General features: G+C 39.7%; 2 protein-coding genes across 2 annotated transcripts; both read left to right on the top strand.

Annotated features, from left to right (window-relative positions):
* Positions 1-1,696: 1,696 nt before the first annotated feature.
* On the top strand, positions 1,697-17,445 carry txnrd3 (thioredoxin reductase 3). Its single transcript, XM_028002258.1, has 16 exons — positions 1,697-2,047; positions 5,057-5,117; positions 6,716-6,825; positions 8,252-8,359; positions 8,530-8,602; positions 8,685-8,804; positions 8,891-9,033; positions 9,415-9,530; positions 11,278-11,503; positions 11,699-11,791; positions 12,154-12,230; positions 13,712-13,868; positions 13,951-14,058; positions 15,054-15,149; positions 15,228-15,362; positions 16,593-17,445. The coding sequence occupies exons 1-16, from the start codon at positions 1,931-1,933 to the stop codon at positions 16,653-16,655; spliced, it is 1,803 nt and encodes a 600-aa protein (XP_027858059.1). The 5' UTR covers positions 1,697-1,930; the 3' UTR covers positions 16,656-17,445.
* Positions 17,446-17,997: 552 nt separating this feature from the next.
* LOC114136227 (uncharacterized) lies at positions 17,998-20,011 on the top strand. The gene is made up of 2 exons (XM_028004084.1): positions 17,998-18,346; positions 18,647-20,011. The coding sequence occupies exons 1-2, from the start codon at positions 18,106-18,108 to the stop codon at positions 19,945-19,947; spliced, it is 1,542 nt and encodes a 513-aa protein (XP_027859885.1). The 5' UTR covers positions 17,998-18,105; the 3' UTR covers positions 19,948-20,011.

Below are 20,011 nucleotides of genomic sequence, written 5' to 3'. Positions count from 1 at the left end.
CAAAGTCACCACTGAGATTTATGCTGCTGCCTATCGTTGCCAGGTCTCTGTTAAAATTACATTTTTAAGGGAGACCTGGCAATGAACATAAAACAAAACAGTTACAGACATTACATACAAATGATATTGTGATATATATCATTATCGTTACCCATCCCAATGTATATTGTGATATGAATTTCATTCTATATTGCATATCAATCACAGGGAGAAGATGCAAAGTGCCTGCAGAAAAACACCAGGCTGGGGTTAGAACCCAGGACCTTCTCGAAGCAAAGCAACTGTGCTACCAACTGGCCGACCATACAACCCAATCTGAAGCTGTCACTTTGGATTGGCTTTGCAGTATCAGAGTAATTGCCTCAGTGTGCATGTGTGGTTGTACTACCACAGACTATGTGGTCAATTTAGAAAAGTTAAAAGTGTCGTTTCAGTTATGGCTGAAAAACTAGGGCACCCTGTTTGTGTACGTGTGTGTGTTTTCTTTGCTTTCTTTTTTTTCTTTTTTTTTTTTTTTACATATTTGCTCGTATGAACATTTAAATTATTTCTGGTAAGGGCACTGGGCAACACAGGTCAAACAACCAGACACCCATACTCACACTTAGGGCAATGTGGAGAGGCTAACTGACCAAACGGTCAAGTGGTTAAAGCCGGAAAACCGAGATTTACTGGGACTTCCTTACAAAAATCGTTCTTAATTTCAGTGGGACATTCCTGGTTAAATAAAGGTCATGTAAATAAATTAAAGCTAGAGTACCCAGAGAGAACCCACACATTCACAAAGAGATGGCTGCAGGCAACTTTAAAATCTGATGCAACTGGACCTTAAATTCCCTTTAGTACATGAAAAGCAAATTGTCCTGCTCTCCAAATATTCTGCATTTTTAGATGTTAACCCTGTTATCTATTACATAAATGTAGTAGTTTTTGTTTCTTACATTAAACACATTCTGTGCCTTTGTGTGTTCACAAAAACCTGCATTATAACTCTTATGGCTCATTTTTGTAATAAGTTCAGTGTAATGAACCACCACTAATGTTTCCTCAAAGCTCCACCTAAATACATCAATACCAACAACACAGAATCAAATGAAGCCTTTACCCAGTTTCACATGATTGAAAGAAAGATTGGAAGTCAATATTTTTGGCTCTTGGCCAAAAATGAAGTAATTGCTGCAGTGTACAATTTTTGTTTTAGCGTGTTTTAAACAGCAGGTGGCGAAAGACTCCACTGTTTCGAGGAGTTCATCCATTGAAACGAGTAGTGCTAAAGTGCCATAAGCGTTGGTCATCTCTGACGTTTTTCTTTCTTACCCTAAACAATATTAGTTAATAACAAAGTAAAGTTTACAGCTTCGGTTTTTTCTTTTTTACGCTACTTTTATAAAGTTAGGATATTTTACCTTTATCTTCATATGGCTCTCATCACCAGTAATTTCTTATATTATATTTCTTTACATAATTGAATTTATTTCCACGGTATTCTCACTTTAACGTATCAGTTGAGTAATTTGTTCCTACATGGGCGTGTTTTAATGGGCGACGCTGTGACGTATCTCATAGTACCTTCGTTTTGTATCACACTATTTGGTCCGTGGGCGGGGTTGTTCCAGTTCCCTACAGATCACTATGAACCGCACGGTGAACACGGTAAAACATAACAAGCGCACCCTTAGGAGTTAGACAAGAAAATGCTGGAGACTGTTGGCGCCGATGATAGACTACTACCTGCTTTCAGAGCAGCGACAGGAATCGAGGGCAGATTCACTGTCCTCCTGTGTCTGGTGTTTTATCGCCCCTTATAGACTTTAGGGGCGTTATTAGAACGGAGAAGTAACTGATGCAGGTAGTTAGCATTTAGTTTATTATTTTTGGAAAGCCGTCTATCGGAGCTTGCTTTGCGCAAGCCGACGGAAATAGCTGAAAAATGCCTCCCATCGAAAAAGACACCGGCAAAACTGAACTCAAAACTAAGATACAGAAGCTTATTGACTCTAACCAAGTGGTGGTCTTCAGCAAAAGCTACTGTCCGTATTGTATCCAGGTAAGTATTTTTCGCTTAACCTAATTGAGTAGACCTTGCTTATTAGCCCGGGTCGGAAACTTCGATATTTCACCCGCGAACCTCACGGGGTGGGCTCGGCCTTATTGCTGGAGCTTTGCGTCGATGCTGCCACTCGGCCTCTGTCTCTTTAAGACGCCGTCCAAACTTAATATAGTTTATCTGCCTGTTCACATCTCTAAACGCAGTGGTTAATCTGAAACCGAGCAAACCTCGTATTCGCTTTGGGGAGTCTGTAAATGTGGCAAAACCTTTGCTTGCATAATATCTCGCTCTTGGCATACCTGACTATATTTTTCTTTTTGTTCTTTTTAAATCTGAGGCTTTAGACAACCTGTTTTCACACATTGTTTCTCTAGTAGTGGAAGTCAACTGTCACGTATTTTTGTAGTGACGTACCATAACGCATATGTCATGCCATTAGTTGCGTATTCTATATAAAAAAACACATTTATTTGAGCATTTTGTCATTAATTAATAGTAACCTAAATAAAATATGAAACTCCTCCAGAAGAAGACTTTTCTGTAATTCTAGTTTTCTTTAGTTTTTTTTTTATTTATTTCCCTACAGTTCATGAACCATGATCAGTATTTTTATTTTATAAAGTTTCAGGGTTAACATTATTATCCTGATAGAGTATACCCAAATAATATTTTGGCTAAATATTAAAACCTAACAACAAAAAATAAGTTTTACACTGTAGCTGAAAACCTCAATGTATGTAATATAATGATATAACACACAGAAGTCCATAAGTGTGAAGCAAAAAGAAACAAACATGATTCTCAACATTTTTTCTTTTACAAATAAGTCTTTAAAAGTGTGGCATAAAGTTGTTTTCATCCTCTCTTTACTGCTGTTAAGACTTGAAGTGTTTTTGGGAACTCTACCGGACTAACAAATTAAATTAAATGTAAAAAAATCCTTTTATTTATCCCAAAGGGAAATGAAATGCTTTTGTAGCTTTACATCATCAAAGTATATTCATTTGATTTCCATCTGGAATCAATAAAATATTTTTGAATTTGAATTGTGGATGGCGACACGGGGGTGGGGCAGGAAGGATCTCCAGTAGCAGCCAGTGTTGTAATGCATCTATAGAAGTCTCTGACTAAAGACTGTGCTGTTCTGGATGACGTCATCGGTCGTTACCAAGCACTGCTGATCCGCCTCACTTGCTTATGCCACTCCTTTTAAATCGTTGTCTGGCTGAATCGCAATGAACTGATTTTTTATTTTTATTTTTTTAACGCTAGTCAGCTGATTTAGTAATTGATAAATTGTTAACCGAAGTATACAGACTGAAAAAAGGCAATTTGCTGAAAGAACACACTCAGAGCTGTAGCTGAGCCAAAACTGTACAAACATATCTACATTTTGCATTTAAAAATAATAATAAAACACTTGATAAAAAAAAATTATCCTCATTTGGCAAAGTTTTAGCTTCGCTTTTCACGTTGATGTTGGAGGTATGTTTTTTTTGTTTGTTTGGTTTTTAGCTACAGATTTATTCTTTACTACATTTCAAGCAAAAATGATTTTTTCTTATATAAAAATGGCTTTAATTTGCTTATTTGAATTTTTTTAAATGCATTTTCTAATATTGTATGAAAAAGGTTTGGATGAAAAATCAGCAGACTTGACTTTTTAAAATCAGGTTGTCAGAATAATGTTTAGTTTCAGTGATGCTCCTGACACGTTTGACAGATTCTCCGATAGCTTCCTAGTCTCATTTATTCTCAGATTAATTTACTCGTATGTGGGCTTCTTTCCCAAACTCCTTAAGTTTGTATTTGATAAAAAAAATATCAATTTCCTTTCACTCCACAGTAAATATAATATTTTATGTTGTTCCATCACAAAAAAATCCTATGTGAAGTCCTTATGTGAAGCACTGCGTACTCCCACAGCTTTATGGGTGGAGTGAGTTGCTGTGTGCCAGATGTTGTGCGGTAACCCTCTGCTCACAAAAATGGTATTTTTTTTAGCCCACAAAATGCTGATGCATGTTTGGATTAGACCAGAGCTGTTTGCCCTCAGTCCTGCTAAATAGAGCTGCAAACCTGAAGACAACTTATTTTATTATTTCTGTTTTTTGTTCGGTGTCCTCAAGTGCTTTGAAAGGTTCCGTCAGATAAAATAGATTATTGTTGTTAACTTATTTTTGAGGAAATATCTACAGAAGAAAAGAACAGTTTTATTTCTGTTTACTTTTTAAAATAACGTAAAACGTAGGAGTTTTGTGGAAGCACTTTTTCCATTTCACTGTAACTGGGAATAAGAATCATGAAAAAATCTTAATCTGATCATATTGATATCAATATGATCAGATAATAAAACCGTAAAATAACCGTTTTATTATCATTTCAATAAAAAGATTTCCATAGCTTCCATCTTTAGTACCGTTTAGTTTTTTTTGGACGTTTGGAGTCTCTGGAAAATTGAAAAAAAAAAGTTTAATCTTGTATATAAAAACAATCTGCCTAGTTTTTGCACAACGCTACAGGTTGGTAGGCCTGTCATAACAAATTTTACTGTATAAATTATCTGTTATTGCAATAAACAATATTGTCGTTTTGAGACTATTTTCAAAAAATACTAATGATAATGCAATTTCACGCTCGCAAAAAAAACAACTTTAATTTTGTAAAGATCACTGCAACTGGAAGATATTTAAAATATCCAAAATAATCAAATAACCTGAAACGACATCCAACAGAAGCCATAAATAAAATGGATTATGAAGTCTCTGTAAACAGAATTGCCCTTCAAAAAGTATGAATCAACAGAATGGAAATCATCAACCCAATTTTAATTCATCATTTGATTAATTGGTATTGTGACAGGCTTGTATGTCGATTCTGTATGGTACTGGTGCTAGTTTGTCTGTTGCCATTAGAAACCACTCCAATGGTAACAGATCCCTTTTGAATATTTTCATCACTCGTAAAATGTTTTTATTTCAAAGTGTAAACCTGTTTTGTGTGCAGGTGAAGGATTTGTTCAAGGAGCTGAAAATCGAGTTCAATGTGATGGAGCTGGACCTCATGGGTAAGACTCAACGTTTTGTCCTGACTGCAAGCCAGTTCAAACCTAATGCTGACCTTTGAACTGGAGAAGGACCAATATTAACATCTGTATCAGTCCAGATATTGAATAAAGTATTGTATTTGTTCTAGTATGAATCCGAGCAAAAGCTCCAGCATCAGATTAGGATGATGTGGTTTGTAGGACAAACAGCTTCAGCTTCACTCCTTTTAAACACAGACAGGGAGCAGAAAATACCTACTAAATCTGCCAGAATCAACTCATTCTTAAAGCTGCAGCCTGTAGATTAGTGGATGGATGGCAGTTTTGTTTTAAAGTTTACAGCCACTCGATGAGCTGTGATTGGCTGCTTTTAATTTGGGTGAAAGTGTGAGCCAATCAGCAGCAGCAGGTGCTGCTACATGGCCGCTGTGTGTTACATGGACAGTGAGCGGTCACATGTCAGACAAGTTCATCATGATCTATACTAACTGCATGCTAAGTGAGGCGTCTCTGGCTGAACATTGTTTTAACCTTTCCTGATTATGCTGAGAGTAGAGAGTTGGTTGGTTAATGGAGCTGCTTCCACTAACTAGTTTACTCTGCTGGAAATGACCGTTCAGCCATGACAGCATGACTGATGTTCACATCCTTTACCAGAACTGTAAAGCTCTGAACTCCGGCTGACTTCCAGATGAAGAAACAGTTTTTTGTATAAATGTTAGCATTAGCTGTCAGTTTGAGAGCACTGATGTGAGACGTTCAAGCTGGCAGACGAGCATTTCTGGTCCAATACTTTGTTCATCCAAGGCTGGAGCAGGAGATGAAGCAACTACTGATGACTTGATAAACTTCCTCCACCCGGACCGGTTGTTGCACCCAGAACTATTTCTTAACTCCCACATCTGTGTTGACATTTTGGCTATCGACTCTGAATAGTTGGACGTCTATGTCGGCCTGTCCCAATAAGACAGCAATCAATTAATGGCACGATAAATTAAAACGAGCTCAACAATTTCCATTTGCATGATTTATGGGTTTTTTCTTTTTCTTCCGAAAACTGTATGATAAAAGTCTTCAGTCTGGTGTTTTGGTCTCAACTAGACCTTTGTTTTGAAGGACAGTTGTGTTTACAGAGACTTTATAATTCATTTTATTTGTTGTTTTATTTATTTTAGAAATGTAAAACTTCTTCCATTTCCAATGTTAGATGTTGATTAGAATTTAAAGTTTGTTGATCTTTGAGGATGTGTTCTTGCATTACTATGCCATTAGAGTTATATTACTAGAAAATGGTCTCAAAACAATATTATCATTTGTCACTGCAACTTCTGGGACAATTTGTCATCCAGCTAAACTTATCTAGACCTCCGTCTATATTCCTACTTTTATTTAGAAGGACGTAAAGACTGTTTAGGAGTTCTGTTTCCTCTTCTTTATTTTCTTTGTTTTTCAGTAACTTTATATCAAACAAGAAACATAATGGAACAAAATAAAAAGAGTGTCACTAGGTAGAGAAGAGCTTGTTGTTCTGCTGCTCTAAGTGTTTTGCATTTCGTTGGCACATAATCCCAACAAACCTGCTTTCTGCCCCACACTGACACCATGACTTTTTTGTCCAGAGAATGGATCCAACTACCAGGAGATGTTGCTGGAGATGACTGGACAGAGGACAGTTCCTCAGGTCTTCATCAACAAGACGCATGTTGGTGGTTGTGACAAAACCATGCAGGTGAGGGTCAAATGACTTCAGTACAGATGATCTTATGGAGGGTTTGAACAAGCCTGACATCCCTGCAGCTGTAGCAGGTGGTTTATTGAGAAGTTGCCTGAGAAAAGGCATCAGATCAGTTAGAAACCAACTTCAGTCAACTGTCTGAATTCATGATTTACTTTATAAAATAACAACTGATTGGACATCAGATCAGGAGCCAAATAGTTGATTCATTTCCAAATGAATCAGGGGTTTACCTGCAACAAGGGCTGGAAGACATGACTGAAAAACTTATCATGATGAAAGCATTTCATACCAGTCGATATTGATGATTGTCAATAATTATCGATTAGTTGTTTGATTTAAATATGTGAAATACTGCCAAACTGGTGATGTGATTTGTCCCATTTTGTCCAGTTTTCACTCCACTGTGTGTGTTTTTTTTTAAGCAGTTCTGAGATAACAGTTGCAAAATCTGTTGCTGTTGCGCAAATTACTCAACAGGTTGTTGCTAGGTAACCAAAGAGTGAGTTAGTTGATGCCACAAACCTTGTTTAGTTTGCTGTGAGAGGTTGACTGGGTAAAATATTTCCTCTGCCAACATCTCCCAGAATGCTGTGTGGTTCTGGATTGGAGTTTAGTGACTAATCTATCAGATGTAGAATCTATTGACTTTGAATGTGTGTCTAACGTATGTATTTGCTGTTGATTGGTTAATAAGCAAACTTTTGAAATGTTGCAAAGAAGAAGTTGGTTTGGTGCAACTCAACCAGGTTACACAGTGTGATTTATCAGATGTTAACATTACACATACTTCTACTTCCTGTGATAGACAGGAAGTACAAGCTGCAAACTAGCACGGTCCACTGGACTTTGAAACTAGAGTTTCATGCCTATGGTAAGGCACGGAGCATTCGCTACGCTGGGACTTCTTGGGTAAATGTTTTTCCCTGTTAGCTCTTTTCTGAAAATCAAGCAGATTATTTTGAATGTTGCCATTTTCTCAACCTTTTCGAATCACATTCTTCAAAATGCACATAAAAAAAAACATTTGTCAGAAACACAGCTACAGAGCAGTTCAGTTTAAAATCATCTGACAAACATATTCCACTCCTTATCGACTGAGGAAGCTGTGATGGTCTCTGTTGAAATACTCTGAGTTGTGTACAGTCCTCAAACATCCTAATTGATTTGCTTTGCTTTTATCTACTGCAGCAAAACAAAGTGTACCTAAAATTGGAAATTGAAGAGAACAGGCACAAACTATAAATGATCTTTGTTTCTCAGTTCCATTGTGTGAAATCTAACTTTTTTCATTTTTGTAACTCAGTGGGATACAAACACATGGTTGACTGTTGTAGTTGTTCCATCCCTGTGTAGTGTGATCCTCTGGTTTTCATTTGACCAGTGCATTGTGGAACCTTTGTGTTCATGTTTGCATCAGGCTCACAAAGACGGCAGCCTACAGCAGCTCCTCAGCGGGGAAAAGGAAGCGTACGATTACGACCTCATAGTCATCGGAGGTGGATCAGGAGGCCTGGCCTGCTCTAAGGTGATCTAGTAGATTCTGCCGTTCTGCTCCGGTTACTAGGCTACTGCTGTAGCAATAAAATGCCAGCAACCTCTTGAGCCATGCAACTTCTAGTGCACTGTCAAATCTGATGTAGAAGAGGACTGAAATATGCAACTCAATGACAATAACATTGGGTCTACTGCTAACAGGAAGCGGCCATGTTGGGGAAGAAGGTGATGGTGTTGGACTACGTTGTTCCCACACCAACAGGAACCACATGGGGTGAGATGCTTTGATATAAACCCAACTAGTGAATTCTGTCATGGGCAGCCATTGTTAATCTGAACCCTGTTGTCTTCCTCAGGTCTCGGTGGAACCTGCGTGAACGTTGGCTGTATCCCCAAGAAGCTGATGCACCAGACGGCCCTGCTGGCTACAGCCATCCAGGACGCACGAAAGTTCGGTTGGGAGTTTGACGAGTCGGGTGAGGCTGCTGACCGCTGAGATCCCAACACCCCAACCAATCTCTAAAAGAGGAATCTGGCTTTAACGGCGTCTGTCTGTCTGCAGTGAAACACAACTGGGACACCATGAAGACTGCAGTCAACAGCTACATTGGCTCTCTGAACTGGGGCTACAGGGTGGCGCTGAGGGACAAGAACGTGGACTACGTCAACGCCTATGCGGAGTTCATCGAACCACACAAAATCAAGGTGAGTGGTGGATAGTTACGTAGTCATGCATCATGACCTTTTTTAATTTTAGGCCACAACAATCACAAAAAAACATTGCAATATCCTGGAGGGGGTGATTATTGGAGTTGTGTGATAAACTAAGTAGTCAGTAACTGAGGAGGAAAATAATACATGAACTAATGGAACCTTAGGAACCGCCTGCACAGATATTCAGCCCAGTTTACCCCGGCACCCCTAAATAGAGTCCACTACTTTGAACATGAGTTAACCAAAGTCATCATGAAGACCAAGGAACACAACAGACATGACAAACACACACAGAAAACAGTGTTTTACATCTTGTATGTGATCAGAGCTCTGTGGTGTAAACATTTTAAATGGTTTTCTTTGTTCTGTCAGGCAACAAACAAACGAGGGAAGGAGACGTTTCACACAGCAGCCAGGTTTGTGTTGGCCACAGGGGAAAGGCCGCGTTACCTGGGAGTCCCTGGAGACAAGGAGTACTGCATCACCAGGTGAGCACACACTCTTGTTCTAGTCTGGGGCAGGTTTGTTGGGGGTGGGGGGGAGACTGAAGGTGTGCTCTGCCCAGCTGTCAGTCCTGTAAATACAAACCCTTTATTATTAAAGGTGGACTCTGTCTGTGTCTGTCTGGTTCACTCATAGTTCTGGAGGCTATGCTGTCCCTTGATGCCACCTGCCTGTTTTTTCTTTTCCCAGTTTGAAATAGTTTAGACAACTCCAGTCATTCTGTTTTTGTTTTTTTTTTTTAAGTAGGATCCTATGATGCTAATTCCAAAAGGGATTTTTTTGCTGAATTTCTAAATGTCTTTCCAAGCCAGTTTAAAACCATTGGTTCAGCTGCAGTGTTTTGCTCTGTTTTAATAATGCAGGTCAGTGGACCGACATCCTGCTGCTTTATGAGCTCAACATATAAATCCCATTTTTGCAGTCAAGTTTTTAAACATTGTTTGGTCTTCTAATATCTCTAGTTGTTCATGAATCTTATATAAAATTGTTTGCATATCTAGTCATGGTTTGCTTTATTAATGCAGGTGGATTAATAAAATAAAAAACTAACATCCGTTAGTCGATATTAGTTATGCATTACCAGTCCAATAAATAAAACTGTGAGCAGGTTGGTCATGCGGTATTTGTTTGGTCATTTGATATTGATGCAGCAAAGGATTGTGGGAAGTTTAACTGAAGCAGAGAAGCATTGGTCTCATGTTTTCTTCCCCAAAGTTTAATGAAAAGTACTCATATCTGTTCTTGGCCATAACAGAAACAGAAATATTAATATTGGGTATTGATATTAAATTACTGTATCTGTGCATCCTTATGCGTTATTTTAGGCAACAGACCACATACATAAACTTTCACAAAAGTTTTTAGCTGAATGTATTTAGTTAATTGTATAGATGCTTTGGTCTTCTAATATTACGAGCTGCTACTAAATATAAATCTTGTATGAAATGGTTTACATAACTACAGCCTGCAAATCTATTTAGTAAACATCCAGAATGTACAGATAAACTCACTGCTCTTAAAACAGTTTTTATGATTCAAAACAGAATAAGTGACATGTTTGCTGGTGATGTGAGCCTAAGCTTTATAGTTTCCTCCATCTGTTAAATCCTCTTAAACAAAATGCAGCAAAAGGAGATTCAGCATTTATTAGATGAAATGTTTTAAATTACTTAGTAAATGCTGCTTGCCAATTTTTTTAAGTGTTGGTGTTAAGATGGCTGCTGGTGTTAACTTGCAGTTTGAATTCAGCTTTGAACACTAGAATATTCCCAGAGCTGGAAACTGCTGCATCATTTTCATTGGCACTGATAAAGTACCAATGAAATTGACATTAATTATGGATGCCAGATTTGTGGATCATAAAACTTACCGTTCTGCAGAGTTCATTAAACATTCTAAAAATGGGGGGACAAAAAAGTCATACAGTTTCGTCTAAAACTACTTCAAGCTCAAAATGAGAAACCTAGTGATGCACCGATCCACTTTATTTCAATTTCAGTTCTGATACCAATATTTGAGGTTTAATATCTGAGGTTTCATATCGGCCAATACAGGAAAACGTAGCTCAAAGCTCAAATTGTCATTGATTTGTTTCAATATCTGGACTGATACAGATATTGTCAGATATTACAGATACAATACAGAATTAACAGACTGCTAATTCCAGTCTGTTAAATGGGATTTAATAATTTCCTGAGTTGCGGTTTGTGTTGTTTTTGCTCCGTTCACCAGTGATGACTTGTTCTCGCTGTCCTACTGCCCGGGGAAGACGTTGGTGATCGGAGCGTCCTACGTGGCTCTGGAGTGTGGCGGCTTCCTGGCCGGCCTGGGCCTCGACGTCACCGTCATGGTGCGCTCCATCCTGCTGAGGGGCTTTGACCAGGAAATGGCCAACCGCGCTGGAGCGCACATGGAGACGCACGGCGTCAAATTCATCCGCAAATTTGTGCCAACGAAGGTGTGTGTATGGGCACATGTCTGTGTTCTTCTTGCTGTCTCCCATAAAACGTGTCACTCTTGTATATTGTGTAATGGAAGTTGCAAATTATCTCTGCTGTTGCAGACTTTGCACTGTGCGTAACTTCTAATTGAGTCCTGTTTGATCTTTTTTTTTTTTTCAAGCTGTAAATAAACATTTGTTTGTGTGTGTCAGATCGAGCAGCTGGAGGAAGGCAGCCCCGGCAGGCTGAAGGTGACGGCCAAGTCCACAGAGACGGACGAGACGATTGAGGACGAGTACAACACGGTGTGTAGATCTGTGATCAGCTGATCAAACATTCTTCACCTTATCAGTCCGTTTGTTTGGAATCTGAACCATTTCCTCCTACATCTTTTCTCCCCTGCCCCCTAATGAAATCCAAACTATTTTTTTTCCTTTTTGTTTAATTTGTCCTTACATTTATTTTATGACCAAACAGGTTAAAGTTTGACAAGGTAATTTTTGTGGGTCTAATTTTAGCAGCCTTGCAGCTTCTCAGGGGAAGGAAGTGATTTACTACCAGGGTTTTTGTTTTTTGTCTCCATTTAAATTCGGCCACTCCTATGCAAATAAATGAGCAACCCCGGAGGACTTCCTGTAACTAACCAGGCCCTCTGTCTGTCCCTCAGGTGTTGATCGCAGTGGGTCGGAACGCGTGCACCGATAAGATCGGTCTGGACAAGGCGGGGGTCAAAGTGAACCCAAAGTAAGACTCCTTTGCTGTGCCGCCTCTCTCTGTGCTGTCCCTTTAAGACTGGACATACAGTCATGGTGATTCAGCACTTCTGGCTCTGCTGGGGGAGCTGAAGGGTGCTGGGGGGAGGGAGTTGGGTTGAGGGGGTTGTTATGGAGATATAAAAGGTGACTTGTTGGTAAAATGAGAATGTCAGCATGTGGTTACTAACAGGAAGTGAACTGCTAAAGTTTGATGATCAAAACCTTCCTTTTCTCGTTTTTTTTTTTTTTGCTCAGCTTTTCTCTCATGACTTAATGCTGAAACAGATGTGAGCGGTCTTTGACTGGACCCCAGGATCTGTTTGTGAATGACTTGGCAGCTGAGCCTGAAGCTGTTCTCAGTCATATGCTCTGGTCTTATGATCATAGTAACATACAGTCTGAGCTGCTGTGTGTATCAGTGAGCCTGGGAAATATTAACACTCTTCATGAAATCTAGTGCAGTGTTCAGGCTGACCTTGGACCCAATTTTTTATCTTTGCTGTGTCATGGTATGCAGTTCTCCAGTCTATAGTAAACCATGAGGATAGAAACTAAAGCTGATTTGTTTCTGCATTACTGGCTCATGATCAGAATGAAAGCATGTCTGATGCAAATGAGACATTTTACTGACAATGTTTTGAGATGGAAAGTTTTAGATTCAACACAAAGTATTAATCTTTTATTGCTTTATTTTTGCTTTCTTTTTTATTCGAGTAAATATAAATATTATCACTAATGTCTATCAACTTTGACTTAAAATCAGACCTTGGAGCTTCCAAATCTGCATTTTATTGACTTATAAAACTAATCAAAACTAAATGCAGCAAAAGGTTTTTAAAGAAATTGTGACCAAATTATGTTCTTGTTGCTAAGAATGGACAAGAAAAGTAAAAAAAAAACCAGAAAAAAGTGGCCCTGGCCCTCGGAACAGTTTGAACTTGATGATTTTGGCCCATTCGCTAAAATGTTTAGACATCTCTGCATCCAGTATATCATCTGTGTGTGTGTGTTTACTGTCACTGACCTGCTGGAAGGTCAATGACATTGATGAGATATAAAATATTGCGACAAAATTGCTAAGTTGGCAACTACAGGGTGACTATTGTTGACCTCGCATGTGTAGATGGGACCTGTTAGTGTTGCATTGATCAATGTGACTAAAGTTAAACTCGGTGAGTTTCTCTACATTTTGTTAGGACAGTACTCCTTAAATCCTAGAAATGTTCTTCACATGATGGAAGGCTGATTTTGTAATTGTTTGTGTATCTGTGAAGGTTCAATGAAGGAGCTTTATTGTTTGTATTATTCTAGTTTTAATGTGTCTAATTTGAAGTACCTGATAAATGTTAACACCTCATTGATGATGAATGGTGACTTGAACTTGTCTTCTGCCTTTGTTATATTTAGATGAGTTTTAATCTTGGCGTTTCTTCCTTCCCTCCTTGTCAACCTGCTGAACTATTTTCCCAGAAATGGAAAGATTCCAGTGAACGATGAGGAACAGACCAACGTTCCCCACATCTACGCCATCGGAGACATTCTGGAGGAAAAGTGGGAGCTGACGCCCGTCGCCATCCAAGCTGGGAAGTTACTGGCGCGTCGTCTCTATGGCGGATCCACCGTCAAGGTACGGCCTGGTCTCTAATGCCAACTGGACGGTTTCTAAAACGGTGCGGGGCCCCCTGATAAACGTGTCCGTCTGTGCGCAGTGTGACTACATCCACGTTCCCACCACGGTTTTCACCCCGCTGGAGTACGGCGCCTGTGGCCTGTCGGAGGAGAGAGCCACCGAGCTGTACGGCCCGGACAACATCGAGGTGAATAATTCATCAGATCTGATCAGGTTCAGCTGACTGGGATCCTGTCTACTTTGTCTCCCTGTCAAATAAGAGTTCAAATAAAATCCTGAAAATATTTCCAGTGATAGTCAGACTAGTTTCCTTTAAGAAAGTCTGATTTAACCAGTTTGTCTCAAGATCTGTAGACTTGCACTCATTCATTGTTGTAAGCAGGAAATTTAGCAGTTTTAGAATGACTTTTTAAATATTTTTGGAACGTATTAAAGGTGCAGTATGTAACTTAGTTTTTTTTTGTTTTTTTTTAAAAAGCATATATACATATTTGCTACAATTGTCACCATGTTGTGACAGTTTGAGACAGATAATCTGTGAAAAGATGGCTCTTCTCCACCTCCTGGCTGAGCTGCTGTTGCTGTTTGAAGAAACTCACCAAAAGCAACCAATCACTGGCAGGAAGAGCATCTTTGCGCTGTCAATCAAGCTCATGTACTTGCAGATAAATGTGTTAATGGTGGAAAAACAAGTTAATGTGACAGGATGACTGTTTACCTGCTGTCATTGGTAGCCATGCTAACTAGCCCAGCACTCACAACATGCTATGCTAGCTGCAGCGTAACGGAGAGCAGTAGGGGGATGAGCAGCACCACAAATGGGGGTGATTGACGGCGTTAAGACCCGCCTCCTGGCTTTGACTGGTTGTTTACAGATGTGAGTGGGAGAAGGCAGAGGAACTTTGCTTTTTTATTTATTTTTTTTAGATCATCTGTTTCTTACCATAGTGTCACAACATAGTGACTGATTCAGCAAACATATAATATATACTGTATATATATATATATATATATATATATATATGCTATATAAAAGCCTATATATTTTTAGGCTTTTATATAGCCTAAAAATATATAGCTATATTTTTAGGCTATATTTAGCCTATAAATATAGCAGTTTTAGGCTAAATGTTGTATTTAATGTCTCCACATACGTGTCTGACCTTGTTTTTTGTGCAACAGGTGTACCACAGTCTGTTCTGGCCTCTGGAGTTCACTGTGCCGAGCCGCGACAACAACCAATGCTACGCCAAGATCATCTGCAACAAACTGGATAGCGTACGGTTTCAGTAGATTTATCCTCCTCTCTCCACTGTTCTGTCCTCTCAGTTTATTGTTTTCATTGTCGCCTTTCAGGACCGAGTCATCGGGTTCCACTACCTGGGGCCAAACGCGGGGGAGGTGACGCAGGGCTTCGGTGCCGCCATGAAATGTGGAGCGACCAAGGAGCACTTTGACGCCACCATCGGCATCCACCCGACCTGCGCTGAGGTAGGAGCAGCAGTGCAAACTTTTTTATTCTCTCTGATTAAAATGTCAGTACAAATTGAGTCCTGAAGCGTAAAAAAGGGATATTTTACTTCCTGTGTTAGCATCCTGATGCTTCTGTTATCGTCTCCTAGACGATCTCTAATTGTCTTTAAGATGTTGAGTTGAATTATGGATCAGTTCTATTGTTGTAATGGATAGGGTGTATTAGCTTAATAATGGAGCAGCATTACGCATTCATTATGTTAATGTGTAACAGGGCTAATTGCTGCACATTAGGTTGTTCTGTTTCCTTGCTGATGTTCTTTGAAGGGCAATTTTGCTTAGAGACTTCATAATCCATTTTATTTATGATTTAAGTTACAAATAGTTTTACAATTGTATTTATTTATTTTGGTTTTTATTTTTGATATTGAAAATATTTTCTGGCTCCAGTGCTTGTATTTTTTTTTTGCTTCTTTTTTTTTTTACAAAATTTACATGTATTGGTATTTTCAGAGGGCAAACTTGGATTATGCCATTATCAATACATCACTTGAAAATTATCTCAAAAAACTCTTATAGGCTATTACAATAATTACTGGAACAATAGATCATTTAGGACAGTCATCGAGTGTTTGAGTCAAATGTTTAAAGTTGAGAGAAAATAAAAAAAAAAAGACTTGGTAATCATGTGTTGAAGACATTAACAAGACCTAATCACCAACTGTGAAGTCTTAAAGGCTATATTTAATTAATTAATGCAATTAAAATAAATCTTAATTTTTGCAACATCTTTTGATCCTTTATCTATGACTTGTCACTTTATTTGCTGACAAGTCACAAATAAAGTGGGAAGTTGTTGATGTGTAGACCAGTAGAGATGGGAAGTAGTCAGAGGTCTGGTGAATTTAAAAACAAATGGAAAGAAAAACCAAAAAAAGACACATGACCTTATTCTCTCTCTGTTTTGACATCCTGACCATACTGACGCTGTACTTCAAACCGTTTCACCAGAGAAATTATAATAAACACTTAGCCTGGGGGGAGGGGAGTCCCCCAAGTAAAGCCTGGTGGCCCGCCAGGCTTACAGTACACTGAGGGGAAACTCTAGGCCTATTGGCTGCTACATTAAATATGAATTTATTTTGAGTCTTTTTACAAATCTTTCCCTGGAGTGCCAATGATTCTGCCTGCTTCTCCAGGCCTTTTACCAAGCAACATTCCCGTAACGATTGCCTCTTCCTCCTGCAGGTCTTTACCACCTTGGAGGTGTCAAAGAGGTCTGGTGGAGACATCACCCAGTCTGGTTGCTGAGGTTAAACCCCGCCTGTTTAGCAGGCTGCTCTCATATTGGACTCTATCCTGTCCTGCTGGTTCCCAGCCAGAGGTCACAGGGTCAAAGGTGCTTGTTTAGACATCATACAAAGCACCAAGTGTCTGATGTGAAGGTAGCCTGCTGATCGGCGGGGTCACTCTTCTGGCCTCCATCGGTCTGTCTGCTTCTCAGAGGAGCTCCAGCACACACACCTGTGGGAACCTACATGTGTGTTTGGAGTGTTTATGACGTCCTAGCCCGTAACCTAGCACACTCAGGTGGGCGAGGATCGATGTCCTTCTGCAGAGGAACCCGATGGTGGCTCCAATCCTTCGTCCAAACCCCTCCCAACTGTTTTCCACTTCTTGCAAGCAGAGGGTGCAAAGACTGAAAACGGCTTAATGTGTGGCTTTAGTGTGTGTGAACATCACCATCATGATTCCACGTGTTTTCTCTTCAATTCAACATCAGTCTGAAATGTATGCTTGTTCAACATGACCATTTTAAGTTTAGGAAACTTCTAAGAGAACATAATCTCTTCTGAGCCTGCAAGCTTCAAGATCTGCTTTTACCATTTTCAGTCTGAACAGCTGTGTTGGCCTGAGTTGTATTGACAGTTAATTTATCTTGTGTGTTCTGCCTCTGCATCGTGTATATAAAGGTACATTCAGTCTTCAGTCACTGTGGGACATTAATAATCTGTATAAATGACAAGTTAGTGTCAACTTGTAGACCACTGTTTTTCCTTCATACTTAATAAAAGATTTATTCACATTTAACATGTGGTAACATGTTTTTCAGAGTCGTCTTTGAACACATCTTGAGGGAGTTTACTACTACTAATGCAGGAATGACCCCACTGTTATGTTTTGAAAAATACAAATAATGCTCACTTATGGGAAGACAGAGCATATTATTTAAACATTTTTTATATAAGTAAACATGTTTTAAATGCTCCAGTATTCATGTTCTATAATTAATCGTATGGTCACAATATCTGAGCTATATTTCCATAATATTACTGGTCAAATATTAGTGTGTATTTGACCGTCTCTCTTTCAATTTGTGTTTGTTCCCCTCGTGTTAAAATGCAACAGCACATATTTTCACATTACGGTGGTCACAGAATATGGTTTAACACCTGTGTGTTGCACCTGTGTGTTGCACCTGTGGCTCACGTGCTTCTGAGCTGCAGTTTGCCAGAGAAAAGAGAGGGAACCTTTCAGCTTTTTCCAAACAAACCGTGTAAATTCAGTAGTGCTGTTTCATACATATGTTAGCTAAATTATGCTAAGCTTGTTAGCAAGATTGCTAATGTTGACGTCACTGGTAGAGGCAGCCTGCGGCGCAGTGGTTGATGGGATATGAGCGCCATCTTGAAGGGCAACAAATAATATCTGTCGAAAACAAAACTTTAGCAGATTTTTAAAAAATTTAAGTAATTTAGCAATGGTTCGCACCTGTTGTGTTGTTGGCTGTAACGTCCGGTCACACGACCGCAGTGGCAAAAAGATAGAAAACGGACTTTCGTTTCATTGTTTCCCTGCCTGGAAACAACGGGAGGGAGAACATGTATCTGAGCTGACCAAAAGAAGACGACTGGCCTGGATATCAGCGGTGAAACGTCCTGATATAAACTTCTCCAACATTCCAAGATACATACAAGTTTGTTCCAAACATTTCCATTCTGGTGAGTGTCTAAACTCGCTTTGTTGTGTGAGTGCTCACGGTTCGTTCATGTTTAGCTCATAGATGGTAAACACGACCTGGTTTATATATATTTTTGTATGTAACGTGTGTTGTATTCCAATGTGTTTCTATCGGTGGTTTTTTATGAATCCCGTACAGCACTTTGGTGCAGTTAATAGCTGTTTTTAAAGCGCAGTATCAGTAAAATTAACAATAAATGAAATAAACTGCTTAAATCGCTCTAGTGTCGCCAGTTTTACAGTAGTAACACTGATCTGTGTTCTCATATGTCCTCCTCAAGGCAAACCTTCATATGAAATGGATGAGCAGAATCCAGACTGGGTTCCAACTCTGTTGATGAGCCCCCCCTTAAATATGTCGAAATCAGACGGACGTTCCCGTCGGTTAAAGAGGCACTGCAGCGGTGCAGCGACGGACGTGTGGGATCGACAAGTGGAGAAGCAGGTTCCAGAGACTCCATCAGAAACCCCAGAAGAGCCAAATAATAAACACACAGCAGTGCTAACTATAGAAGAGGAGCTCTGTGAGGCTGCAGGTCAGGAAGACCAACATGAACCAGCAGCAAAAAGGCCACAAATCAAATGTCAGCTGTGTGAAGAGAGGATGGCAGAAGTAGACCGTCTGTTACAGGAGAACAGGGAGCTCAGGTCCGAGCTCAACAAACAACAGCTGGCCGAGAGTTTTTTTAAGGACGACACAAAAAAGGTCACATATTACACAGGACTTCCTTGCTTTGCCGTCTTGTTGTCGTTGTTTAACACCGTTATGCCTTTTCTGCCAGCATCAAGAAAACTTTCACAATTTCAAATGCTTGTACTTACACTGATGCGTCTTAGACTCGATCTGCCTGGTCAGCATCTTTGCCACCTTTTTAATGTGTCACACAAAACACTGTCTGATATCTTTAGTGACACCCTAGATGTGTTGTACACACACCTTAAGCCGGTGGTGAACTGGCCCGAGAGGCATTGCTTACAAGCTGCCATGCCGCCTCAGTTTTTGAAAACATTTAGAAAGCGTGTGGCGATTATTGTCGACTGTTTCGAAATAGGCACAGAAAAGCCCTCAAATTTAAAAGCACGCGCACAATCCTTCTCTGAGCACAAAGGCAGACACACAATGAAATACCTGATTGGTATCACGCCGCACGGTTCAATTTCTTTTATTTCTCACGGATGGGGCGGGCGTGCATCAGACAAGCACATAGCAGAAAACTGTGGCCTTCTCTCCAATTTATTACCTGGGGACATCGTGTTAGCTGGCAGAGGCTTCGATATTAAAGACGGTGTAGGAATGATGTGCGCCGAGGTCAGAATGCCATCATTCACTAGAGGGAGAGGTCAGCTCTATGCTAAAGATGTCGAAGACACGCAGGCTGTAGCTCACCTCAGAATCCGCGTGAACAGAGTGATCGGTTGCATGAGGAACAAATTCAAAGTGTTACACGGAACTGTGCCGGTAAGTTTGCTGCTCACATGTGAGGGAGAAGAGACGACACTCCTTGATAAGATTGTGTTTGTGTGCTGCAGTTTGGTGAACATGGTTGTAAAACCAAACACAAAAAACACCTCCACATGTTAACATGGAAAACATAGACTGGAGAAAAAAAATGTTTGCTGCACTCATTGTTTTGAACTGTTTGTAG

Source organism: Xiphophorus couchianus, chromosome 20, assembly GCF_001444195.1.
Source record: "Xiphophorus couchianus chromosome 20, X_couchianus-1.0, whole genome shotgun sequence".
In the NCBI taxonomy this organism is placed as follows: domain Eukaryota; kingdom Metazoa; phylum Chordata; class Actinopteri; order Cyprinodontiformes; family Poeciliidae; genus Xiphophorus; species Xiphophorus couchianus.
The sequence above is the reverse complement of the archived record's forward strand: the minus strand, read 5'-3'. Positions and strand labels throughout refer to the sequence as shown.

What these genes read in the sequence shown, in the direction of transcription:
- txnrd3 (XM_028002258.1), top strand. Translation starts at nt 1,931, where the DNA reads ATGCCTCCCATCGAAAAAGACACCGGCAAAACTGAACTCAAAACTAAG. An exon ending in ACTGTCCGTATTGTATCCAG is followed by an intron (nt 2,048 to 5,056) that starts GTAAGTATTTTT and finishes TTTTGTGTGCAG; the next exon opens with GTGAAGGATTTGTTCAAGGA. An exon ending in GCAAATTTGTGCCAACGAAG is followed by an intron (nt 11,504 to 11,698) that starts GTGTGTGTATGG and finishes TGTGTGTGTCAG; the next exon opens with ATCGAGCAGCTGGAGGAAGG.
- LOC114136227 (XM_028004084.1), top strand. Translation starts at nt 18,106, where the DNA reads ATGGTTCGCACCTGTTGTGTTGTTGGCTGTAACGTCCGGTCACACGAC. An exon ending in TTCCAAACATTTCCATTCTG is followed by an intron (nt 18,347 to 18,646) that starts GTGAGTGTCTAA and finishes GTCCTCCTCAAG; the next exon opens with GCAAACCTTCATATGAAATG.